Source organism: Psittacula echo (assembly GCF_963264785.1).
Source record: "Psittacula echo genome assembly, chromosome: 4".
Taxonomy (NCBI): domain Eukaryota; kingdom Metazoa; phylum Chordata; class Aves; order Psittaciformes; family Psittacidae; genus Psittacula; species Psittacula echo.
In genome coordinates, this window is record NC_137738.1 from 21,704,415 (window position 1) to 21,732,186 (window position 27,772).

The window sequence follows — 27,772 nt, forward strand, 5'->3', positions numbered from 1 at the left end:
AAGAGCTATGAAAGGAATTGGCAGCTGTGGGGAGAGTGCAAACAGAAGTAGAGGAGATGTAAGCTTGGGTTTGGCTCAAATTAGTTAGAGACTACAGAAGGATATGGCCTTGAAAAAGTACAACATAGGCCAATGGGAAGTAATAGGACAGCTTCTGACATGAGCTGAAGGCTTGTTTACATCAGGAGACAAGGTAAATAAGTAAGGAGAGTCTCAGCTGGCATGTACCAACTTCACAAGGCTAAGAATTTTCAACAACTTATCTTCTACAATGCTCTGCTATACGTACAAAACAAACGAAGTAGCCTAGAGTCTGATGGTTTCAAAAGCAAGCATTTTCTTCAACATCAGGTGGTTAAGAAAACACTCACAGAAAAACAAGTTGGGAGAATTTAACTTCAGTAATTTTTCAGGGTAAAAAGAAAAGGTAAGTTCCTTGTGATTACAAAAAAACCTATGTAGTTTGCAGAAACCTCACAGATACACCTAACAAACTTGTCTTCATAACCGCATTTCACCTCAAAAGCTTGAAAGTTAGAAAAGGATCAACAGAGCAGAAACGGCACTTATTTCCAAAATTCTAAATTCCAAAGTTATTCACAAAAACAACTGGAGCTGTATACACATTGGATGTTCCCCCACTTAGTTAAAACTTTGAAGCTTCCTAGCTGAATTAAAAGCAACCAAATAGATTTTGCCTCAGGTTTAAGTGGGGGTGAGGGGAGGAATCTCTTTTAGCACTTAAAGAACAGGAAGTTTCAGCACATTTTTAAAGACAACTGTGTTTTGGAAATACAGTAACCAAGCAATTTCTTCTTTTAATGCACCAAATTGTGAGCTAATCTCTCAATTTTCTAGCTTCTAATGAATATGAAAATATACATTCCCAGATTAGAGGGCTACCTTCAGTTCTTCTGTGCACAGGTAAATGAGGTTGCAGTGGTGACAGCAGGTTATCCAGGAGATTAAGTAAACTTTCTAAAACACCACTGTTGCTAAGCGATCTTTGGCCAATGCAAGAAAGCAACATGAAGACCCTAAAAATAAAATTTACATATTTAAGATTTTATTTCTTTTTCAGACCCAGTAATACCGTGAAACACCCCTTATAAAACAATATTTCCCAAGGCTTTCATCTGAGACACAAGCAGATTGCTACTGAAAGCAGTACTATGGGTCCAGCAACTGAACTGGATTTCATGATCTATTGTTGACAGGATAACTCAGTGTTTTAAGGTGAACATTTTCTCTTTCATCCTCAAGAGGTCAGCAGAGCATTCTACTTTGTACATCTGACATAAGATCTCATCTGTTTTATTTCCTATTAGATATGATGTACTACATAGCAAGGATAGAGAATTAAATATTCGTATATCCTTGAATTAATTAATTTCAAAAAAAAAAAAAAGAAGATATAAATACTGCTGTCCAAATAAGGCAGAAAGCCACAGAACAGCAAATATATTTGATTAAAATAAATGCTAATGTTTAGAATATCAAAGACCTCAATCAATAACCTGAAACAATCAACACACCTAACTTTCATTGCTCAGCTCTATGCTTGTTTGCTCTTATCTCAGAGAACTCCTTTGTATTAAATGCTAATAGTATGCTTTCCTGTCTCAACCCTACTTCCAAACACATTAGAAAAGCAGCTCTACAATAAGGGTGCACTTAAGACTGGTAAAGGAGAAGGCAATTTTTGACACTAGGGAGAAATCCTGCTAGGTATGCAAAGATCTCTATGGAAAAAGAGCAACTAATTGTGGCGCAAGCACCAAATAGGTGCAATAAATAACTGAAATCAGACATTTATCGTTTGCAGTGCTTTTGGGGACTATTTCTTAAATCAATGGAATAGAGATGGGTAAGCATCCTTCAGCCATATATTGTCAATTCCAATGTTAGGTTATGAACAACAGAATTATTGAAGTGATTTAAAGGTAACATATCAATATAGACTTACAGCTTACCTGTCTTGTGGGAATATGAGAAGTTGCTCTGAATTGTATAATTCTTGCAGTACATTTGAGAGAAATTGACCCCACCATCTTTCTCCTCCACAGAGCTGAACAAGCAGAAGGCCAGTATGCAACCGTATCTTAGGGGTTCCACTAATACACAGATGTTTAAACAATTCTTCACAAGCTTGAGCATGGAAAGTACTTTGCAGAACCACAGGAACAGAGTGCCCTTTTAAGAAAAGAAGCAACAATGTTTAAGGAGACAATGGCTTCAAAACCTAGGAGGAAAGAGTCTGTAGGAAGTTTTAAACACTGCAAGATTAGACTAACTGGCACAGGGGGAAGGAGGAAAGAACACATGGGGAGATGACAATTTGCAGGTAACCCATAAAGACCAGGCCATTTGGTCAAAACCAAATCCGTTTCACGTCTGTGCACATATTCCCACAGAATCTACGCAGAGTAAAAAACCCTAGTTTTGCTTAAGAACAAACTGGTACAGAAAATTACAAGACAGCCACAGCTGCCTATCAACAGAACAATGTAACAATGTTTTGCCTTTATGTTTTCAAAGCAAGACAAACCCCACCACTCCTACTCAGACTTCAATTCTGATTCTCCAAGAACTCATTCCATGGCAAGTTTAGGAAATAAAAATCCTTACTGGATATTAATAATCACAAACTGTGTGGGGATAATGGATTTATTACTCCACACACACACTCCACTCCTCCCACCCCCCCAAGCAATTTCTGCTTCCCCTCCCCACTTATAACTGTCTAATCTATCTCAGGTGTTGCATAGGCTTTGATTCTCATGCATCCTTCCACAAGCTGCTTCTAACTATAAAAACAATCTGAATATTCTGCCTGGGCAGTCTTTTCCTACTTCAGCAAACTGAATCAGTCCACAAAGGGATTAGATGAGTGTCTGAACAAAGGAATATGCAGCCAGGACTACAGAAAATGGAGAAGGACCTCAACACCCTCTCCTACCCTTTTCAGGAGCAGGAAGTGCTCACGTCATCCACTGGTGAACCTTTGCACTATATATTACCACGTACTAAAATCACATTAAAACATATCTGAACATAGCATAAAAGCTTTATAGTGGGCAAGTATAGATCAAGGAGTAGAAACACTTGCAAGTTGTTGTTACTAACATGACAAAAGTATCGACTTCAAAGAATACTAACCATTGGAAGAATGAAGCAAACTAAGCAAGGTATCCAGTAAGTATCTAATGATGGTGCGTAACTGTTCTGTGGATGACATCTGAATCAACTCTTTTGGATCAGACTGCTCCTTCAGTGTTTTCCTGCTTGCACCTAAAGCTACTTTGAGCCTCTGAACAGCATGATGAGCCAAGTTGAGTTGAAGCTGTAGCTGAATGCAGTCCTGGTAAGCAGAAAAGACTCTGCTATCTTCTTCTACTGCCTTATCTGGCTTTCGTAAAAAGTACTGGGCATTGTTAGCGCTATTGAGTGGTGGCAGGTCAATACTCTGCAGAAGGATTTCTAACCGGTGACAGGCCAAATTGTACCTAAAGGGAAACATTCCAACAGACAATTCAACAGATACCAGCAAATACCAATACATTTTAGTCATCCTGCCAGAAGACAACTTCTGGTCCATTTTGAATGCACTGTTAAAGCAGTAATACGCTGCAGTCTTTTTATTACTACTATAAAAGATGTTCACTGATATAACACTACAACAAAGGCAGAGTCTTCTTTAGTCTGAAGACTATCATGGGAAGAAAAAAATAAAAATACATCTACAACATTATGATATCCCAGTACTTAAGTTCAAATAATCAGGAAGTACATTCTTCTAACCTGCATTGTATGTCTTCTTGCAATGCAATCATCATTGCCAAATGTTGGTCAATTTCTGGCTGATTTGCAGCTTCACCTTCTCTGAGGGGATCATGCATTAGTTTCAAGTCATTTTCAAAGGGTAAGATATAGGTATGGCCATAATAAAATCCTAACGGGATTTTTGCTCTGGCATTTGTGCTACCATATCGACCAATAACAGTGATCTGAAAAAGAACACAACTATACTGTAACAAAATTGTATCAAAACAGGAAAAATAAAGTAAAAAGTTAATTAAAAAAAATACAGCCAACTAAAGTTTGGTCTAAAGAGAACTTAAGTGAAAGTTCATATATTATTACCAAATATCAAGAGTTTAGAAGATAGAGTATGCAGTCTAAATTAACTTTTACCTTCATAAACCTGCAAACTGGGGGTGGTAACAAGTCATGTAGAATAAGTGAATGCGTGCTAATGTCAGTAGCCACTACCAGTCGCCTTCCATCCACTTCTTCTCCTAAAGTCCAGATGTCAATTGACAAAGAAGCCAAATCTCCACAAGTGGGAATCAATACATCCGTCAGTAGTATAGGTCTTCCAAAATCTAAGGTCACGAATCTTCTTGCTCCTAGCGGAAAAACACAGGATGGCCTAAATGCCAGTGTGTGCTAAACCTCAAAGAGATGTTACTTCTCAGACAATAAAGCCATTATCTACATATTCTTCAACAGGCGTATATTTCAGGCTAAAAATAGCTGCACAATCTCAGAATATCTTACTACAGCTTGCATACTTTGAAAAGAAATTTTGGCTTCAACTAGTTTGAAGTAGTTAGACTTTGTAAGCATTACTTCAGAACAGGTTCTCTGTCCAGAGACCCAACATACTCGCTCAGCCCTCAGAACTTTTTACCTTGATAACCGATCACTGAACATTGGGACTTAAATTTCCAGATACAACAGAAATGCAAACTGAGAAATATCTTTTCTTTGGGAAGCCAAGTGAGACTGCAGCTAAGCAACTTACTCAACACTCTGGAACACTTATTTGAAAATGTGTCAAAATTATTATTAGGAATTCTGTTTTTTACCTGAGTGCATTCGCTCTATAATAATTGACTGATGAGGTGGAGGTTGAAGAAAATGTGAAGCGTGAGATATTGCAAGGGCAAGACCAGATCCAAGTGGATTCTGAGGAGTGCGAAAACATCAGTAAAATTAAGTCATTAAAATCTATGCATTTATAATCTGCTCTTCTCAAAAGACTAAGAAAACCTCTTGTGATTTAAAGATGTGCAATTTTCACAACACCTTGCTACACTTACATCTGAGCATGAACCATGAAAATATATTAACTACTAAGTTCAAAGGTTTAATAATTCCTTATACAGTTAAGCTAGCTTTAATTAAAAGAAACCATTTGAGGTACTATTAACAACTCCATCATGCTTTGTTAAGTCTTCCTTTTCATGTAGTCTAAATTTAGTGCTGTACATTTCACATCTCATCCAAATCAACAGATTTTTACAAGCACTTAAGTACAAATCAGATACTGATACAGCTTAAGAGCATTTTGCTTCCCTAACAAAAAACAAACAAAAATAATTACCGTTCTGGACTTGCTTGTATTTTTGTTATGTGCTGCAAGGTTAACTGTTGGGGGATCAATGACTGAACCAGGGAAAAGCTGAGCAAGTTCTGCATTAATAACAGCAGAAACTGCCTCGTTAGGAGGAGTCAAAGGTGGAGTCATGAATAGAGGAGTTGTTTTTGGTGTGGGTGGAATGACATCTGAAGGATGGATGAAGAACCCTGGGGCTGCTACTGGATTAGAAGGCACAGAGTTGTGAACAGGACCAACTGCTGATGCTGCTGCCGCTGCCGCTGCTGTTGTCTGATGCAGTTTTGCTTCCAGCTTAGCTTTCTGTGGGGAAAATTAAAGCAGTGTATGCAGCAGATAATACTTGTGAACACAGCAGTCATATTGAACTTCAAGTGCAACTTTCATTACAAAACTAAATTTAATAAATCCAAGCTACCTTCAAAACAGGCATGTTAGATAGGCAACTAGAAGCTGAAAAATTAAATACTGTTCAATTTAACCTTCCTTGCTGAGGAATGTGAGTAATTAATTGGAGAAATCAAAAATAATAAAAAATCTACAAGTGAACAGCAAAACAGGGTCAGCACAGCCAAGCTTCATACTGACAGTAGCTTTATGACTGGTATTTTCCTGTGTCAGCATTTGCACTTCTCACTTCAGTGGGCTTTTTCAATTTCAGACTGATACACTTACATATTAAGACTTGGTCTTCATTACAAACTCCCAACCCACCCTCAAAATAACAAAAAAAAAAAAAGTCAGAAAGACCAAAGAAGCATGAGAGACACTCAGCATTAATAACAGTGCAGAGCTGTTCCTTCCTCACATACGGTATGGAGAAAAAAAAAGGAAAAAAATAAAAACGGAAAAAAAAAAAGGTGACTAGCTCTGTGACTACTTTCTCAGCTTTTGAAGTTTAGAGACACCATTAAAAAATAGCTAAATAGCCTCCAACCTGTTGCTGAAGCTTCAAAAGCTGCTGCTGTTTCTCTTGCAGCACCTGGAGCTGTTGCTCGGCTGAGGCCATTGCATGAGAGAGAGACTGCAAAGCTACCTGGGCTGCTGAACTCAGTGCTGTCGAGGCTTCCCCAACTGTTCCAGAAGAGAGGCCACCAACTGCTGGGGTAACCCCAAAGGTACTCACTGGCATGAAGCAAACAAACAAAACAAAAACATGGATGTAGAAAATAAATGATAAAATACACCTTTAAATTAATTCCTTACTAATTGTTAAGAGCCATGTAATAACAAGAGGAAGATCTCCTTTTATCCAGTTCTTGCTAAAAAGCAGTATCATCTTGAATTACAAAGTATATGGTTTACAGACTATGCACACTCATGATACATGCAACATTCTCATTACAGAAAAGCCACCTAATACCCTGGAATTCTTTTGCTACATAAGGCTGCAAAGTAAAGATGCGAGCTTGTATGTTACCCTCTTTGACAGAAAAAAAATCGATCCAATCTAATACATTTTTTTGTTTGTTTGTTAAGCTCGAAGAAGTAACTATTTAAAAAACCAAAACACATTTCAACACTTACAAAGCTATATACAATCTGTTTGGCACACAATGTTCATTATGTCCAATTAAAAATAACTGTATTGTGGAACTATGCTAAGTAGAAAAAAATGAAAAATTGTATATACCAGTAAACGTACTTGCATCGTCCCTTTCTATTCTAGTTCCATCACTTGTTGAAACACAGGTGAAGTGCAGAGGTTCAACTTCCAGAAGTCCAGTAAGGGAAGTAAAACTACCTTCAGCAGCTGCACAGCTACTTATTTTCCCATTTCCTGAAAGAGAAATAAATATCTGTACAATGAGCTTATGTTTTCTTGATAGTGACATTTCAAGTCATGAAGAGCTGAAAGGAACAACTAAACACAATCCACATATTTTATTACTTCATTTTGTGGAACAAACACCTTAACACTATCACATTCACAATATAAATGGAAATATATTTTTTAATGGATAATACTGCCAAATCTGAGCAGAGTATCTTAGTAAATCACACTAACAAATGTAACAGCAGTAGCATAGTGTAATCTTCTTAATTCCAGATAAAAATTATACATGATGATGTTCTTTCCACACTGTAAGAAAATTACCTTGCAAAAGTATTGATGCTACTGGAAAGAAGAGAAAGTAAATAACAGACCAAAATCATACACCAAGTTAGATTAAAAACTAGACTACTACTCAATATACTAACAAATTCACAGTGATATATGGAGGGAGATGGGAAGGAGATGGATAAAACCATACAAGAAAAGGCAAGGAAAGAAGTCACTATGACTGATGAATTTGCTTGCTATGAAAAGAGTTTCCTGAAAGGTAAAAACTGTCTCATTCTTAGGACATTCCAAGGCCTAAAGATTCACTTACGATCTAATGTAAGAGGACGGATATAAATATGCTTTAAGGTATTTTAATGTGTCTGAAACAGAGAACATCTCATTAAATCTGTAATATTTAAGTAAAAGAGTGCCATGTGGCAGCTTGCCAACTTCAGAAAAATCCATTTAGATTTCTCTGTCTATAAGGTGGTTGCTAGTTTAAAAGAATAATAACACATCTCAAGGAAGCTGCTCAATAGAAGGGACAGATGCTTCCTAGACGAGTCAGACCCAGGGAATGACAGCAGCCTTTCTGTTTAATCTCTAGCCTTTTCTTAGATCTTCCAGAAGATAAGAAAAGAACAAATACCAAAAAGAGTCTTTTTTCTTGCCCTAAGGGCTACAGGAAATGTAAGAGATCTCCAGATGCAAAGAATATCTTGAACTTCATTATGTACAGCTATAAAACAGATGGCAAGTATAACATCCCATCCTCACTAAAGGAAAACAGTATAGTAGAAAGAATTACTAATTCTTCTATGATAGGTAACGGTAAAACATACATACCTGATAGAACATCAGACAAATCAATTTCATCTGATTGTACTCCAATGCTGCTGTTGTATACATTTTTACAAGAAGAGCCACTTATTTCCAAATCAAACAGAACTGGATCAAAAGGTGAACTATATAATCCGTATCTGCAAACAAAAAAAGACAAAGAGCACTATTCAAACACCAAGAATTTATATAAAATAATTTACAGAAAAAGGCCAAATATTTAATCATCAGGTTTTAGTATATTCCAAACTATTCTTTTTATTCAATTGACATATCTTAGAAATTACCAGTTATTATATTTCATGAAAGTGATTTATTAGGTGACCTTTTCAAACAGCTTATAACGCTAACTAAGTAAGTAACTCTTTGTTACTAAGTTGTTCTGAAGATGTAATACTGTCCTAGAGACATAACACATAATCACACTTGGACATGGAAACTAGAACTGCAAGCCTCAGACAATCAGACACAGCAATATGCATGCCTGCACGTGGTAAATCAGACATTTACCTAAAGTCAATACACAGTACTGTTTTCAAAACAGCAAAACTAATTCAACCTCAGCTTGTCATCAGGAAATGCTGCTAGGAATACCCATCAACACTTGTTGAGTATCTCAGCAGAAGAAAACCTTATTACTCTTACTCTCGCAGTAGAAAAAAATTATACAATCACTCAGTTAACAAGGTAGTCCCCAATCAATTATTGTTTTATAAGCCAAGAAAAGGAAAATTCAAAGTAATAACAGAATCAGTGTTGGGTTCTTTTGTGTACCAATACCTATTAGCAGCAACTGACAAGAGGAGAAAGAAATGGAAATCAGGCCAAATTATTAAACAGGATTAGAAAGAAAGAATGCATCTGTGTAGATACAAAAGTGAGAAACATGTAACACTTTGTGGTTTGACTGGTAAGAACCAAAATATGAAATACTTTCATGAACACACCAGAAGCAACACGAAGTTCCTCCACCCCCTTTTCTCTGCCTTGGAGCAACTTCTCCATTCTTTAGCAGGCAAGGAAAGCTCCCAGAAAGTAACACTGAGAAGGCTGGAGTGTTTAAGTGCCTTTTTCGCTCAAGTAGTCACAAAAGGATAAATGTCTACATGAATACGATAATACCAGCAACAAGGCAGGACAGGCTCTAGACATCTCTGAATGTTAAAATGCCTCCATATTGGCTAGGCTCAATGCTTTTTGCCACACAGTACTAAGACTGTAACTAGTCAGAAAATGATGTTCTAAAGAAGGACAATAATTGCTTACAAGCACCTAAGAAGGTAGCAAATTTAAGATGAAAACTTTATATTAAGAGTAACAAGTATTAGATGAATCCAGGTTGCCCTCTACAAGCATGTACTACACAAACAGTGCATACTGTACATCTAGCAAGACTGATGCTTTCCTTATGAAAAATGGACATGTAGGAAACACGAGACAACATGCTACTGTATAGTGGTTACTAAAACACACAAAAATGGTCAGACAAAATTCAGTAGGGTACTTTCACAACCTGTTTTAGAGCTCAGATTCAAAAGCTTAATCCACTAGGTCGGCTTAACATTAAAACCGCTTACTTGCATGATTTAAGTGAAGAGTTTGATTTATTAAGCAAGCAGGTGATAAAACATAAAAAGGAGTTACAAGATCTTTGTAGAACTGGATCAGAATTTGAATGTATTGCAGAGAGTGAAATAATCTGGGTTGGACAAAATATATTTAAATAAGCACAGTGCCTTTTACTGATCTTCCAGCAGGAATGATCAGGTTCACAGCTTTAAAATGCATCAGCAACACAATATAGAAGATACATCAATAAAAAAAAACAAAGAATAGATCAACAATGTCACATAAAAAGCCCCATCACCCTATTCATCTATGAATAATGAGTATAAGATTTGTGAAATCTTTTCTGCTTTACTCATCAGTGATCTTAACTGGAACAATGTTTACAATTTTGTGTACCACAATTCAAGGAAGATGAGGACCAAAGAAAACAGCTGAAGGAAATGCTTTAAGAATGACTACAGATCTGGAGAACACGATCAAGATGCAAACATCCTCTAGACATCCAAAATTTGTTAAGAATTAAATAATCTACTCTTTATCGCTAAGGTGTACAAGACACAAACATTAGAAGCCTTTAGCTGCAGCAGAATATATTTCAGATTAGACACGGGCAAAAGGAAATAGTTCAAGTCTTAATGATAAGAATAATTTAGCCATAAAATAGCTTAAAATATTTAGAATTAAATTCTACCAGTACTTTAATCAGATGCTCTCAAGAACAGGCTTGAGAAATTTTTCAGATTTGCTAGAGACAAACCAACCTGCTTTGCTGTGAGGCAGCCTAAAATATTGTCTGAAATTCCTTTTTTTTTGTTATTCTCTGAACTGCAAGTCATGTAACATAGCCATCTGACCTTAGCCTTCCAAGTTTTACTTGCTTCATTTGCAGCACAGAATAGTAAAATGAGTACTACTCGGCCTTAAAGCAACATGAATGTACAGGCCCTTTAAGCAGACATCTGCTTTTATTTGATTAACAAATGGTTGGCTACTGTACCTGGGAACAATAACAAAGCAGGAAAAATCTGTACTAGAAACTCTGCAACGCAAATGCACACAAATATGATAAAATACAACTCAGGGAGAAGAGAGAAGGGAAAAAGAGTAAAGCAATGGGTACCTACTAAATTATTAAAAAAAAGAAAGTTTTTAAAAAATAAAAAAGGTATTAATACTTATCTTCTACTTAAAAGGAGAGAAATTACAGTATTCTCTTATCTGTAGACATAAAAGAAAAAGACAGTAAATTCTGTCTAAATTTGTAAACTATGTAGGGAATAGTCAGTCCTTGCTAAAGACAAAAGCTACAGTAATCAAATATGGGACCAGATAGATCTGTCTCATGCTATTCTTATCCTAACTATGGGGATACGGAGTTAGAAAGCAAATTCAGTTCAAAGAAGAAAATCAGTAAAACATTATCTAGAAACATTCAAAAAAATCTAAGCTTGAAGGATGCCATGTTCACCACTAATTGATCTGAAATGTCATATGTACCAAACTCAAAAGTGGGCAACTGGAAAGGAAAAAAAATCCCTCTATTTCAAATATGCTGTGTAGAGGAGGTACTTGGAAACATGCTATATAAAGGAATGAGTCAATACCTACAGAAAGGTGCTATTCTACAAAAGGCTGGAGCACCTCCCGTATGAAGACAGGCTGAGAAAGTTGGGGCTGTTCAGCCTGGAGAAGAGAAGGCTGCGTGGAGACCTTGTAGCAGCCTTCCAGTATCTGAAGGGGGGCTATAGGAATGCTGGGGATGGACTCTTCATTAGGGACTGTAGTGGTAGGAAAAGGGGTAATGGGTTAGAACTTAAGCAGGGGAAGTTTAGATTAGATGTAAGGAAGAAGTTCCTTACTGTGAGGGTGGTGAGGCACTGGAATGGGTTGCCCAGGGAGGTTGTGAATGCTCCATCCCTGGCAGTGTTCAAGGCCAGGTTAGACAGAGCCTTGGGTGACATGGTTTAGTGTGAGGTATCCCTGCCCATGGCAGGGTGGCTGGAACTAGATGATCTTAAGGTCTTTTCCAACCCTAACTATTCTATGATTCTAGTTCTTGAACTTCGCACAAGTCAAAACTATTTTCTAGAGCTGTACCAAATTAATCCTTGCTCAAGAAATACAGAAAAATCCTACTACTTTAAATGGCCAGCCTTTTTTTTTTAGAACACTTGAGGATGGCATTAGCTTCTATGCTCGTTTTTATTAAGTTTACAACCACCACATTTCTTAGTACCTTGTTTGAAGTAATGCTTCCATAGGTGTTAGGCGATCCTGCAACTGTCGGGACACAGCAGTTAGCAATGATGCACAAGCTGTACTACATCCTGCCAAATCTTCATCCTTTACATAATTCAGCAAGACAAAATACCAATACACAGATCCTGCATTTAAAAAAAGAAAAAAATATTAATTCAAGGTGAAACATGATATGCATTTTCCACTCAGAAAGAATACACTGATGCATAATCAATGAAGTACCTAATGGTTACTGAATCCAGACTAGGAAGCATTCTCCCCCTCCACTTTTTTTTCTGAGATACTCCAATTTAGAATCATTCTCTAATCATTACTTTCCACAAGCACTTCAAATTCTCTTATCAACTAATTCATAATTGAAGAAAAAACGGTTTCCAAGAGACAGCTTTGCACATAGTTCTTTCCTTGCTTCTGCCCACTGATTCTACTAAGGACAAGAATCAAAATGCTCTTGATACACTAAGGTGCTAGGCTAGGGGTGCAAATTCCTTCAGAGCCAAGCCTTGCTCTATATTCAACTCTTTCTCTGGTTTTGGCTGCTGTCTCCTTATTCTGTATTTGCTGGAGGCACTATTTCCTTTACAAATCAGTTCTGGAAGCATAGTGCAGTGGTTCTGTACAGAAACACAAACCCTGGCTTCCTCCTCCAACTCTCCCCAAGCACTCCAGACCCTCAGTAGCAGCATGATAAATGTTTCTACCTGGATGGTAGCAAAACAAGCATTTTGGACTGCAAACTAATTTCCTTACAAGACCCCTTGGTGATGCCAAGCTAGATGCAGCTCAACAATGTCATACTGTGAAAAACACAAAGCAGGTTTTGCCACCCCAACTATGAGTACTAAAGTCATCTTCCCATTCTATCTGGCACTCAAAAGGCTTCAACAAGGTCCTAACACACCATTACTCTGCAGTAATGATGAGTAGATGAGGAAGGAATTTAATTTAATTAAAAATTTTTTTGGTGCAGAAATGGATTGCTAGATGGACATCACTCGGATAGCCAGGCTCCTTGGAATAAATCTTCTAATTTTCAGAAGTAACAGGCAATCCTGACTCTCACAGAATGTGAGAGAATGTCAAGAGAATGTGCGGTTGCTGAACACCTTTCAGTGCCTTAGTACTCTGTTCTAACCTAGCTAATTTGTTTAAAATTACATCGTCTACAAATGCATACTTCTACCTGGATACTATCTAGCAAGCCACTCCAAGAAGCAGTTTTTACTAACTGAATAATTATCTAATTCTTATTCCACAAGACAACCCAACAAAACATGCCAAACAACAAATGTACTGTGCATTTTTATGACAGCAAACTTTGTATACATACCACCTGTTGCAGCAGCAGGCAAAAGAGGCATATTGTCAAGTAAAGCTTTTAGAAGAACTGATCCAAACCCCTGCTGACTTGGGTCACACCTGCCATTGCTAGAAAGAACCACACAGACACTTTAGCATTTAATGAAGTAAGAGCAAATTGCAAAATCTCCCCCATAAGATGAAGTTGAAACACTGATGTTCTTTGCAGTGTTGCCTAACACATTTTTCCTTAGCTGATCTTCCAGATCTTGTTGCTTTACAAATTTGATGGTAAATGATAACAAACACACATTTACAATTCAGACCTGCATGCAACCCTCCAAAATAGACATAAAATATAAATATATAAAAATATAGAAATAATTAGCACTGACCTGATGCATAGTGCAAGAAATCGTGCACATTTGTGAGCTATGCTCCGCCCAGCTTCAAAGAAGCAAACACGTATTATATCAGAGACACATCTACGTGTTTTAGAAAGCAAGCTATCATTTCCTTCCTTTGAGCTGTAAAACAAGTTGCATATTTTAGAGAACCATATAAAACTTCATTTTTTTAACAGAGCTAATGCTGAGAAATAGCCATGCTATTTTAAACTCAAGTTCTCTTACCTGCCAGGTCCATTTGAATACACTCCAGCCAGCCAACAAAGCGTGTCTAGTACAAGACTCTGAGCATGTTCTGTAGTCAGACCATCATCTGTCTTCTTGCAAAGAGTGGTGAGCAGCTTCTCATGGAACTCTGAAAACTGTAACATGGCACACCGTTGAACTCTAGGGAGGAAGGGAAGGAAATGAAAAACAGAATTATCCCATATGGCCATTCTCCCATTAAAGTGTCCCTCCAGCTTTGTATCCTGTCTTCGGAGTGGGAAAAAAAAGATGCCTATATGAGAGTAAAAGTAGTACATGAGCATATCTGATATTTTCCAAGCTCACATTCTCAGTCTTTCTATTTTCTGCTCACAGAACTTCTGTATATTTACTAACCTTCAAGGATTTTTTTTCTTCCTATTAACTTGTCTGGTAAATTGTAAACCTACACAAACTTTCACCATCTACAACACTCTTTGGCAACCATTTGCACATACCTCTCTGCAGCCTCTTTAAGCCCTTACATACAAACTAAATACTGTATTATTTATATTTAGGTCTGCAGTACCAATTCATAGAGACTTTAACCAGCTGTTGTGTAACAGTTTGCTAGTTACATTTGATTCTAAACTTTTTAACAAATAATACATCCTCTGCTGTAAGAAACAAGACAATGTGGAAATAGAAAGGAAAGACGCTTCCTTAAAAAAAACCTGAAAAAACCCAAAACAAACCCCAAAAAAACCCACACAAAAGAACCAAAACTGTGTCCAAATAATTTAGCTAATTTATCAAGAAAACGTATTTAAAGCAAATAATCACTCAACATACAATTTCATGCATGGTGTTATTCTACCACAAACTGCACAGCACAGTGCTCTCAAACTCACAATTTACAGGACTTTCCATAAGACATGTTTATGAAATAATTTGAAACCGCAGTTTGACCTGAGCTATTTTGAACTGTTTAATGGTAAGTGTAATTAAACCTAGTATTTTTTAGAATTAAAAAATACCTACTAACCTTTCTTTTGACATGTAAGTTTTTTTAAATCTTCGAATTGTTACAGATACTTCTTGAAGTAAGTCACAACCTCTCAGATTATCTGATTTTCTTGAAGAATTAGTGGCTTCAATTTTGCTAGATGGCTTTTCCTGGTATTTTAGGGAGAAAAAAAAATAATCATAAATCACACTGGTTTTGACTGCTTCATTTGTATACATCATTCAGAGAAATACTGTTGAGTAAAATCTCACCTGAGTTTGAGCAATGTAGTAAAATAGACTACTTTGCAGAGAATCATAGAATAGTTAGCGTTGGAAAGGACCTTAAGATCATCTAGTTCCAGCCACCCTGCCATGGGAAGTGATACCTCACACTAAACCATGTCACCCAAGGCTCTGTCCAACCTGGCCTTGAACACTGCCAGGGATGGAGCATTCACAACCTCCCTGGGCAACCCATTCCAGTGCCTCACCACCCTCACAGTAAGGAACTTCTTCCTTACATCTAATCTAAACTTCCCCTGCTTAAGTTCTAACCCATTACCCCTTTTCCTACCACTACAGTCCCTAATGAAGAGTCCATCCCCAGCATTCCTATAGCCCCCCTTCAGATACTGGAAGGCTGCTACAAGGTCTCCACGCAGCCTTCTCTTCTCCAGGCTAAACAGCCCCAACTTTCTCAGCCTGTCTTCATACGGGAGGTGCTCCAGTCCCCTGATCATCCTCGTAGCCCTCCTCTGGACTTGTTCCAACAGTTCCATGTCCTTTTTATGTTGAGGACACCAGAATACTCCAATACAACACAATACTTCAAGTGAGGTCTCACGAGAGCAGAGTAGAGGGGCAGGATCACCTCCTTTGACCTGCTGGTCACACTCCTTTTGATGCAGCCCAGGATACGGTTGGCTTTCTGGGCTGCGAGTGCACACTGCCGGCTCATGTTCATTTTCTCCTCGACCAACTAATTGCCTTGATATAGATAATCAAATCTGGCAATGCTCTGTAATTTGTTATGTTTCAACCTTTCTAACAGTGTCCAAAAGATGTACATTGTATCACCTGATCTTACAAGTATGAGAGCATCTTGATCTTACAACGATCAAGAGTAAAATACACAGACACAAATATAATCCTTTGTAGCAGGGCGAGGTGTATGGACTATTGAAAAGAGTCACAGAAACAGCAGTTTCAAAATCAAGTGCTCAGAAGGGGGAAGTGGCAGAACAGACCTTTTCAGCTAAATTTGCACAGAGAAAACAACTTAAGAGATGCTGAACTCCAATTCTTGAAGGTGTTAACACAATGTTAACTCTTAAAAAAAGTAATTTTAATGGATCTTAACTCTCCTAACAGCTGCCTCATTTTCAGATTCCATAAATCATACCATTTCTACAACTTTAACACAGATGTCTTTCTTGGCCAGTCATTACCTTGCCTGCTGCTACTTTCGCCAATAGTGAAGCAAGGGAATGGCCCTTGTTAGTCTGAGGTTTGAGAGATGGTATTCTAACAACTGGTCTAATGCCACCATTGCAGATTTCTTCTGTTCCTCTGTCATTCACTGCTTTAACATGAATTAAAAACGAGCGGTACTTGCCACCAGCCATGCCTAAAAGTGGGGAGAAGAAAAAAAAAAAAAAAAAAAGAAAAAAGAGAGGAAGGGGGGAAAAGAGAATTTACATAGTTTCATAGGGGCAAGTTGTAAACAGATTTCAAATTCACAGATATAGTGTAGAAGCAAAGCTCAGCTACATTTATTCCAGTACTTGAGAATCAATTTGCAAAGTTAAGTCATTATTATGTCATACGACAAAATTTGGCAATGTGAAAATAAATACAAACTGAAGTCTGACTACAGAAGTGCACAATGCACTTTAGTCACACATACTTCATGTGAATAGCAAAATAAAATGGCTTACCTTTAACAAGCTTTGGACTTGTTAGAGTCAACATTCCAGCATGTCCTGATAGATCAAGTCCAGTAGCTAGCCATACTGGACCACAAAGTATATCTTCCTTGTGTTCCTCCAGAAATGCACACAATCTAAGACCTTAAAAAATACGAGTAATATGGACCTGAATTACCCATAATTGAGTCACAAAATCTGATCATTTGCATGGGTTAAAAATACACCATGTCAAACTCTAATCAGTAAATATATGCAATGCAACATTGAAAAACTAACATGAGGTTCACTTTTAACCATTTCCAGTGAAATCAATAAAGGTAAAGGACAGTTTTCAAAGCTTTTCCACTTATATTATTAAGATAATATGGACATTGATTGGCTCATTAGAGCCACAAAATACAAAATGTGTAAAATAAGACTGTTGAAAGGACCAAGAAAAAGAATCATAGTTCTGGAACTGATTTACTCCACCTATCAAGTTTTAGTCTCTAGATCTCACTCAGATCCAATGTGACTGTCTTTCAGTGCCTCTAACAGATTTTGTGGAAGCATACTTGTTAAAAGGTTATAACAACAGGCACAGCAAGTGTGATGTGGCCAAAAGTCAACATGACTACTTATGAATTCCCTACTAGCTGTTTATTATTTTTGTTGGTTTACAGCAACAATCTCTATAAAGTCCATGTACGCAAAGTAAAAAAAAATCTATTAAAACTAGCTAAGGAAACCAAGTAAAATACTGCTGGAACAGGGTGAGAGTTTAAATTCAAAAGGTGCTATATCAATCTACTTTATTTATAAGTTCAAATAAATACTAATCTACTTCTAAGTACCAAAACCCTGCAGTAATTTGCTGTTTTGTGGGATTTATTGTTGGGTTTTTATGGGTGTGCCCATGTTAAACTTTCAACTTCTACGGTAAACAGACCTGTGAGAGAGGCAACATACAGAAGAAGGCTGCAAAATTAGTTGGTTTAAATAGCTGAGATATTTTTTGCAAGGAAACACCTGTGCATCATTAAAAATAGAAAAAAGCAAGCTCATATTTTAAACAAAATGTAACAAACGAAACTTACATTGTGGTTCCTCTACATCCATATACTGCATTTCTTCATTGAATTCAACCAGTCCTGGTTTTCCGTTTCTTTCCACTTCAATATTGTGAGCTGGAGATAAAGGAAATGTGATCTGCCTGTCTACCGCTGCTTCTAGAAATAAAAATATTAGCAAGATATCATAAACATTACTTAAGGCTCACAGAAAACAGAAGCAGTAGTTTTCATTAAAAAGTCTATCAGCTTCCTGCCCGTGACACTGTTTCTAATACAAGAACCACAAATACACAAATGCATGTTTTTCATAATAGGATTGCAATTGAAGTTGCAGCAAATAATTAAACAAAATATTTCTTCGAATGACCTGTAAACAGCCTGCTTTGCACATATTATTTTCTCCTAATAATCAACTGCAGATTACTCCAAAGTTTAGATTCTGGTATTGAAAGTTTGATAATTTAAACTACAAATAACTGGATTGCTCCCACTGAATGCACATCAGACATTATTTTGTTAATACAAAAATACAATAAAAGAGCACAGCTCTTTTTCCAATTCAATGGTTTTCATCAATCATAGACAAAGAGAACATGCAAGCAAATGAACAAGAAGCATATACAGTGAATTAACTGCCAGATCAAAAACATTAGTTCAAACTGGAAGAATAATGCCTCTGGCCTTCCCATTATTACACACTACATATTTAACTGGTTCCAGGGTTCCTGTCATACAAAAAAGTTGACTAAATAAACTTTCTCCTACACATCTTCCTTAGGTCTCATTATCTTCAAATTTCAGTTCCTTTCTCCGTCCATGGAAGAAGAGATGGGAACAGAGGGGTTTAGCTGAATTTCAGTCTGAAGATTTTATACATTTTCAAGAGCCACCAAACAATCCTGAATATTACTTATACCTGGGATTGGAACATTTTGGTTAATATCCAGTACAGATATAAATTACCTAGGTTTGTCTTCCCTTAAAATGAAACAGTTAGTGCCCTATTGCTTCATTCAACGTTGCATAGAAAAGAAGACAAATGTCATTAAGGTATTTTTCCAAAACCCATGAAATTGAAAAAGGGTAGGCAACAACTACAATGCAGTAACACTTGAGAGGATGTTGGTTAGTTGAGGCTCCCCAGTCCAACAGACTCAAACAGAAAAAGACCTTACCAAGATTGCCTTGCAGGTGTCCTCACCTGCTCCAGTCCCTTCCACGCTGCCTGTGTACACCTTGTCCCTCCCCACCATGCCTTCTCCACCTTATCCATAACAGGGAAAAGCAAATTTTGCTACACTGCATGCAAGAAAGTGAAATGTCACTTTCTGGAAGAGCTCTGTCATGTATTATGATCCGTATACTGTACTGTAAAGCATCCACAAAAAGCGATCTATTTCACAGCCAAATTAAATACCTTCAAAGAATTACCAACCCATAGAACTGCTTACTCAGAAATATTTAATACAGAAACATTAAGGAAAAAAGTGTAGCTTTCCTTCTACTGTTTTGTTCCACAGGTGAAGATTTTCAGAGTAATTCTGACATTCAGATCTGCAAATGAATTCTAAAATTCACGCTGAAAACAAAGCAGGTTCTGTTCAGAAAAGCAACATGGAATATCTGTCCTATTTTTCTCTTTGACAGAAAGAAATTCTGCTGCATGTTAAAAATTAAGGTTTTACTTCAAGTGTTAACCAAAGGAAGAACCTGCAAGAACACTTACTGACTGCTGTCCTGCAGTCACAGCTAGCACTTCAGTTAAAACACTTAAATGTCTTGTATCCTACAAGAATACACGTTTCTCCAAGAATATTACTATGCAATAATGATTTATTCTCAGATAACCACCAGTTTATAGGATTTCTTCAAGAAGCATCTCCAGCACACTTTTTTTTCTTGTTAAACACTGGGGGATACTAGGAGTGAGAAGTTGTATGAAAGCATGTCAATGACCTTTGGTATGCCTGTATTCCTTTTCAAAATTTAGAGCACTGTTACCATTGTTTAGCTGGAGTGCTCTTACTCAGCATTTATAAAATAGAAAATGAAAAAGAGCTTTTATAATCGCACTTGCTGTTCTCTTCTCCACAACACATTTTATATCCGGCCGACAATTTAATAAGATGTGACAAAAAGATTTCTCTGAAAAACTGGTTTCCTAGAAGGTTTTCAGAAAGAGGTGTCCAGACAAAGATAGTCAATTAATGCCTCAATAAAAGGAAGAGCTGCATGTAATACCTTCCATCCCTAGCAGACGGAGCAGCACAACATGCAATGAACACTCACCACAGGAAAATCCCAATAGAGGCACAAACTCTTCCACATCAAAGTGACTTTTCAATTTATGTTACCCCCTCACAGGTTCTCTGAGAGCTAGTAAGATGCAGAGATCTTACTTGGGAAGACTCCTAGATCCAGCTAGGAGTCTTCCTAAGGCAAAAGCATTCATAACTTTGGTCTACCCTGTCAAAACTGCAAAGAACAAAAGGTAAAATCATACTGAAGCTTTTGCACAGCTTACTTAATAAGCCAGATGATGACAGAATTCCCAAGTAAGCCAGTTATTATCTTGTGCTATGAAAAAAACACTTGCTGTTTTCTCTCATGCATCCAAGAGGCACTGGCAAATAACTTCCTTCTGCGATTTGGAATAATTTATTATAACATTTCTAAATATATATGAAGAACTTTAAAATGCACTATTTGTTTCATTAGTCAATCTCTAGGATGATTTACAATTATTTAATGACTTGAGGATTCAAGCAGTACAAAAGAATAATTCAGTTCAACCTTTTTGAGCTACGTATTTTTTTGTGTAAAATTCAGGATTTTGAAACTGTTTACCCAGTTTGTTTCCCCAATTTACTTCAAACACGGTAAGTGAAAACAGACTATGATGCTGAGGAAAAAAATTAAGTGGAAACAAGTAAAACCAAATACATACACAGTTCTAAGCAATTCTTCTAATACACATCACAGAGAATAATAAGCTTCAGAAAAGAAATAATCTGAACTATATCCAAGTTCCTTCTTACCATTGACTTTCCCTAAGCCTGGAGCTTTATTTTTCAGTAAAGTCACTTGAATCTGGGGAATGTTTGTGATGTTTGAATTCAAAACAAATTTGAAGTCCACATGTCCAACCATACAGGCTTTTGGTAGAACAAGTTCAAAGACATGCTCATCCCAGCTGTTGCTGTCAGGAAAAATAAGAAGACAATGACCTACTGTTAAGAGAAAATTCAGATCAAGCAAGCAGCATTACCCAGTGCATTCTCCATCTGTGCACACTTTCTTTAACAAAAGTTAAAAAAAAAACCCTTATACTGCATTGGTTGATGTCCACATGAATTTCTGAAGTAGAAGTCTTTCAAGCTGCTGTTACCCGCATTCATTTTGTAAAGAACATGTTAAAAGCTAACTGATAAAACAAATCAACATTCGGATAAAAGCAGCAATGAAAAGATTCCCTATTAACCTCATTGTAGTACCGTTTCCATAGTACTACAAATACCAGTTACTGTCTTCCTGGAATGATGCCCCAACAGAAGTTTTACGTATTTCTCAATAGGCATGGTATGGAATGATCCTCCATGAAGGTCTCATATTAATCCAACAGTAAAGAGATCTTTAATACTTGTTATACCTGTGGCAATGAACTTCACAACCTAATTCTGTGATGAATGAAAAACTCTCCTTTAAGCAGCCTTTTAATTTCTCATAGTTCTGTTTAAGTGCATCCTATTTATTTGTGAAGTTTCAAATAAGAAAAAAAAATTATTTAATATTTTCACAACATTTTAGCATACCCATGCTATGTATCACTTTTCTCTGATATTCTAAAGCAAGTTCTTTCAGCAGCTTTTCTCACCTTTGAAACCATTCTACAGCACCTTTTTAAAGAAGAATACACAATCAAGACCATGTTCTAAATGCAAATACACCATCATTCTCACAACTACAAAATATTTTCTAACACACTTCTTCATTCCTTGTCTAGAAGATCTCATCAATGTTTGATCTTACACTACAACTGACCTTTGAGCTGCAGACCCACTCCGAGCTTAAACACTGGAAAGCAGATCAGTACCTAGCTCCTCCTTCTTTCATAAATTTTCAAGTATGTCTGCATTAGGTGAAAACAGAAAATATTTCCTATCTAAATTTGAGAAAACCCAGAAACTCAGATGTTACTGTTTTATCAAAGCACATTAGGAATTCACATACTTTATTTTTTTAAACAGGATTAATCCAATTCAGCATTTCAATGAAGTTACCACTGAAGGGGAAATACTGATATTTTAGGTAATTCACAAGTTAAACCAGACTCTGCTTTTCTGTTTTCTTAGTTACACATCCATCTTAAAATAAAAAAATAGGATTGAAAGAGTGCAAGTGTAATATAATGCCATTCCCTAAAATACATTTACAGGATTATCTCCTATCTATTTGAGAAACAAAAGAATCATATCAAATTGCATTACTCATCCATCTAACCCTGTAATCCCACATCTTGATAGGAATCAGTATGAGACACTCAGAGGAGATAAAAGGAACTTTAGAATAAGGACCAAAAAAATAATCCAGAAATCAAAGTTTCTTCCTAGATAACTTTCAATTAAGAGCTAATGCTGCTCTTGGTCTTAAGATTGTATTTTCTACTCTATGAACAAAAGGACTGTAATTTAATCATTTTCATCATGAGTCATTTAGCAGCTGTCAAAGATTTCCAGTACTAAATCACAACTTGTAACTTTACCTCTTTACATTACTGTTTTAATTGCAGCAGGCATAATTCTTTTCCTCTAATGAAACCAATACTCATACACTAATGTTCCACCTATCATCTTCCAATTAACAGCTATTACTTGTTTGCTTCCTTATATATTCATATTGGTAGCTTTTTATTTTTCAGCTGTTACTGAACACACTGGATAACCAATAGTTTGAACTGGAAGTTATTTTGCAAGGAACCACCTCCTTTCCACTTGTTACATAGAGAGTATTTTACTCACACAAAGATAAATAAAAATTTTAAAGCCTGCAATACACTGCCAGTCTTTAACCACAGTTTGTAACCATTTAAATTAAAGGAACTTCAGCTCATGTGAGGTGTCAGCCACAGAAATACCTACAACTATTACCTTCTAGACCCATTTTCTCACCTGGAACAGTTTCACAGAATCGCAGAATCCCGAGGGTTGGAAGGGACCTCAAAAGATCATCTAGTCCAACCCCCCTGCAAGAGCAGGGTAACCTAGAGTACATCACACAGGAACTTGTCCAGACGGGCCTTGAATATCTCCAGTGTAGGAGACTCCACAACCCGCCTGGGCAACCTGTTCCAGTGCCCTGTCACTCTCACAGTAAAGAAGTTTTTTCTGATGTTCAGATGGAACCTCCTGTGCTCCAGTTTACACCCATTACCCCTTGTCCTATCACCGGACATCGCTGAGAAAAGCCTAGCTCCATCATCCTGACACTCACCCTTTACATATTTGTAAACATTGCTCTCACATGCTATTCCCCCAACACACGATGTCTAGCTCCCGTACAATGCTTTGGCTATTTCACTTTGGCTATTTCCACAGTACAGACACTCAGATTATGTATTTCTATCCAAATCTTGTACATCAGTGGTACAGACAGGAGACAGCCTGACCCAAAAGATCTTGTAGCGCTTTATTACATGAGTTCCTTGATAAAACACAAAACACAGCTTCCACCTATATTTTGTTTCACTGAGCACTTTTCAGAAAAACTATGCAAAGCTATTTCAGGTACATTTTAAACAACTTTTCAAGACCACAACACTGCTATTCTAGTTTTTAGGTTCTAGTTTTAGTCTTTAGTCTAGAGGAATTCCAAGTTCTCAAGTTACATGCAAAAAACTAAGCAGTACTACTCATAGCATGTCAGTACAGTTCATTTCAATGAAAATATTGCCTGAATTTTAGCAGAGCCACGGCTATATAATGGCTTAAGTAAATGACTCTTGTATAAAGATTTAACTTGACATGAACAGAAGTAAATCCAGATTCTATCTTCACATTTTTAAATAAATTACAATACAATTTCATTTATGACAGCTCATTAGTCACACTGGCACCTGCAGCTTTAATTTTCCCATTGAAAAAAGAAAGTACTAAAAACATGTGTATGCATAAGAAGGGTGAATCAGACTTTTATAGAAACAATTAAGAATATTTGTAATTCTGACAAACGTGCTTGTCTAATTATATAATGAAATGGCAACATTTGGCAAACAAAAATAGACAAGTTAAAAACTTGATTTTTCAATCTGTCTCAAGGTTCACTAAAACAATTCTGGCAATCTCACAAAGACCTTGAACACAAACTACCAAAGAGGGGATTACTATCCTTCAAAGTATAAGTTCTTAAACTTACACACTACTTAAAAACAATTAAATTGCACGAAATTTGTGCTTAAATTGACTATATAAACTACTTACGCAATACTCATGTGATTCTTTCTGCATCACTACCTACCCACCTGTCTGTCTGGAGCTTCCAAGTTCGAGTATGCTGAGCTGCATCCCCATGGTGCTGCTGGTGCAAGTGCTGAGGATGCCGCCTTTGCTGCTGCTCTTGCTGGACTTCTACCCAACAGGGAGGGACAGTGGCTGAAAACCGTGGCGTCAAGGTCTCAAAACGGGTCAGTTCCACCAGGGATGTCAATGTTTCAAGAGAAAATGGCTGATCCACTAAAAGATCAACTCCTGAGTAATTACAGAACATATATTAATTACTACACAGATACTTTTCCCAGAACATCCTACACAGTTTTGAAATACAACCAAACTGCTATGGGTAAAATTAACTACATGGTATATGAAGTTTCTAAAAAAATGAAGCAGAAAAAAAAAAAAAGCCCCAAATAACTAAAAACCCCACCCCAATAACAAAAATACCCAAACAAACAAAAAACCTAACAACAAAAAAACCCAGACACAAGCCACTAAACAACTCCAGTCTCAAAGCCAGCATCCTTTGAAGGCAGCTCATTTGGAATAAATTTTGAGAGCTCTGAGCATGCTGTCTGGGATTCAACCACAAGCATCAGGAAAAAGTAATCAGCCAGCTACACTTTGATGATGTAAAGCTGATTAGAACATTCTTTTAAACACCTGTACTGACTCAGATTAGAAAAAAAAAAAAAAAATTAAAGTTTCATATTTCTTGAAAACAGACATGTGGAATTACTATGCAATTTTAAACAGTGATAAAAATGTTGCAACATTGCTTTGGCACCTGCTTATCAATATATACTTGTTTTATGGTGGGTTACTAGAACGCTTTGGAAGGCTCCCAGTTTAGCTTAAAAGAGAGGTAAGTGAAAAACAAACATGTTTTATTTAAGGCACTTGAAAGACACTAGGCCCTGACAAGTATTTTGGCTTCTTGTCTTCATATTCAAGTCTTGTCCTGAGGAAACAAGGATATGAACTGAAGGAGTATCAAGATTAAAATACCACAGGGAGACAAACACCTAAAGAAATGTTACAAAAGAACTCTAAAAATATTCAGGTGTCCTCAGACAAAAAACATTGAAAACTTGAGGGAAAATAACTATGCACAATGTCAATCTTCCTGTATTTAGAGTATTTTTCTCTTAAAGATATATTTTGGAAAAAATCTTTTACTTGTGAAGAAACAATGGTTATCAAAAGCAGCAAGTTTGCTACCTGACTGCTACTTGTCACCATTCAGGGAGCAAAGAAGATTACATCCTTCAGCTTGAGAGAAGGCAACAAGGCACATGCAATTCCTCCCCAAAAAGTGGAGGAGCTCAATATGAGATACCCAGAGTCAAGCAAATAATTCACCCTCCTTGCAACAACTATGATTTTGACTTTTTAGTCCAGAAGACAGGAAAATGCTGAAGAGATTAGAAATGTGACATTATTTAGAAATTTAATTTCAGTAATATAGCAAACACCTTCATTTTTTTATTGCCAAATATGAACCTCATTAGCTAGATGACACTGCAATGATAAGTGAGATCATAGCTCACAGCGCGCAACAATTCTACCTTTGAGTAGATTGGATTTTTTCTGCTTCATCCCTCCCAGTAGAAATAACAACAAATTTGGAGTATTCGGAGCAATAATATGTAATTTGGTATCAACCCCTAAAACTGAAAAATTAAGGAGCTAACAGCACTCACAAGTTACTTAGCATCTTTTGCAAAATTACATTGTTTTTGTTATATTGGAATAGTGTGTTATGGCGAGCTGATTCTAGTTCTAATGGCAAACTTGAACAAAGGTTTTAAACTGTTCAGGAAAACTAACATCCTTTCACCACAAAAATCCCTCCACTCCTTAAAAGGGAAATATTATTTTTAACCTAATCTAAGATTTACAACTCCCTAAGATTTACAACTCAGTACACTTGAAGTATTTTCTTCTAAAACAATACAACTTAAAATGCATCCAAGTTGTAAATTCTATTTTCTAGCCTTCGTTTAAGAAATGCATTCCAGAATGCCAACAACAGAGAAAAAAACCCCCACACAAACAGCCACAATATATATGAACAAAAGCTTGTGCTTGTTACTGTGGTTTCTCTACTGACCACAGCATCTTTTAGCTACAGATTCAGAGAACACCAAAGTGATTTCATAAAAACACCCTGCTGCTGCCTGCCATCAGCTGTGAACAGGATTGATAGATCAGGACTTCATGCTCAGTCAGATCTGCCTAGTAGTTCACTTTCTGAAACAGAAAGCTTTCTGCTGAGCTATGTCTCTGTTTGAAAAACATGTTAAGACAAAAGTTGAAGAAAATGGTTTTTTTCTCCTGGTTGGGACTTGATTAAAAGAGGAGCAACACTGATGTTACAAATGTTGGGGGCTATGTCTGCTCACAATCCATACACATGCTGACAGCTTCATTATACAGAAAATGTTTGCACAGTCCTAGCCATCATTTGCACATTCTATGCTAAGAGCTCAGGATTACTGACTTTAGCATCCTTAACCCGGATAGCTAAGACTAAGAGCTATGCAACCAGCATTTGGTTTCAGCCCTTCTCCCCAGCCCCCTCATTTCAGCACTGGCTTCCTATGACTATTAACCTTCTCTCAAAGCTTTTAGTGGCTCAGTTTGATGGCAGAGCAAAACAGTACTCAATCTATCTGATCATTATTGTGCATCTAACAGCTACTTGGAAATCATTACAGACCAAGATCAAGCAATACTACATTCTCTGAATTATCTAACTACTTAACGAGGACCTGCAGCTAGTAGACTATCTAAAGATACAGCTACTTTTGAAGTCTTTACATAAGTAAACCCCTTCCTTGTTCCAATAAGCTATAATCAAGCTATACTGAAGGTGGTGGTTTTCTTGTTATTTGTTTGGGTTTTGTTTTAAATCAGGAACTGCTAAGTGTTATGTTTGTACATAGCCAGTGATAGACATACAGCAACTACAGAACTGGGGGCAGCAAAAAAGTATAAAGCAGCATGCAATGAAATAACTCAGAATCACCTTAAAATACAACTTCCAAAAATTTCAAAAGCATTTTTACTTATGATACACCTAAACATGTGCGATTTACCCGTAATGCCTGGACTTGAAGGATTAGATAAGGGCTTGGTGCCTTCTGAGGACTGTTCTACACTTTTAGAAAGGGATCCATCTACAAGTATATCAGCTTCATCTATGTCATCACAGGTTCCTCCAATCTGAAGGAAATGAAGTTCTCCACCTAAAATCATCACAGACAACAAAGAAGAAAGTTTAGA

General features: G+C 36.9%; 1 protein-coding gene across 1 annotated transcript in view; it reads right to left on the reverse strand.

Moving 5' to 3' along the window:
* Positions 1 to 27,772, reverse strand: part of BIRC6 (baculoviral IAP repeat containing 6) — a 178,119-nt gene that overhangs the window by 114,322 nt on the left and 36,025 nt on the right. Inside the window, 21 exon segments of the mRNA XM_080614540.1 lie at positions 904 to 1,037; positions 1,974 to 2,193; positions 3,160 to 3,506; positions 3,802 to 4,007; positions 4,195 to 4,409; positions 4,872 to 4,971; positions 5,390 to 5,704; positions 6,339 to 6,526; positions 7,047 to 7,181; positions 8,295 to 8,428; positions 12,094 to 12,241; positions 13,447 to 13,544; positions 13,811 to 13,942; positions 14,048 to 14,209; positions 15,054 to 15,184; positions 16,465 to 16,643; positions 16,954 to 17,085; positions 18,021 to 18,152; positions 21,035 to 21,195; positions 24,514 to 24,739; positions 27,586 to 27,735. Of these exon segments, the coding sequence (XP_080470666.1) occupies positions 904 to 1,037; positions 1,974 to 2,193; positions 3,160 to 3,506; positions 3,802 to 4,007; positions 4,195 to 4,409; positions 4,872 to 4,971; positions 5,390 to 5,704; positions 6,339 to 6,526; positions 7,047 to 7,181; positions 8,295 to 8,428; positions 12,094 to 12,241; positions 13,447 to 13,544; positions 13,811 to 13,942; positions 14,048 to 14,209; positions 15,054 to 15,184; positions 16,465 to 16,643; positions 16,954 to 17,085; positions 18,021 to 18,152; positions 21,035 to 21,195; positions 24,514 to 24,739; positions 27,586 to 27,735 (3,645 nt within the window).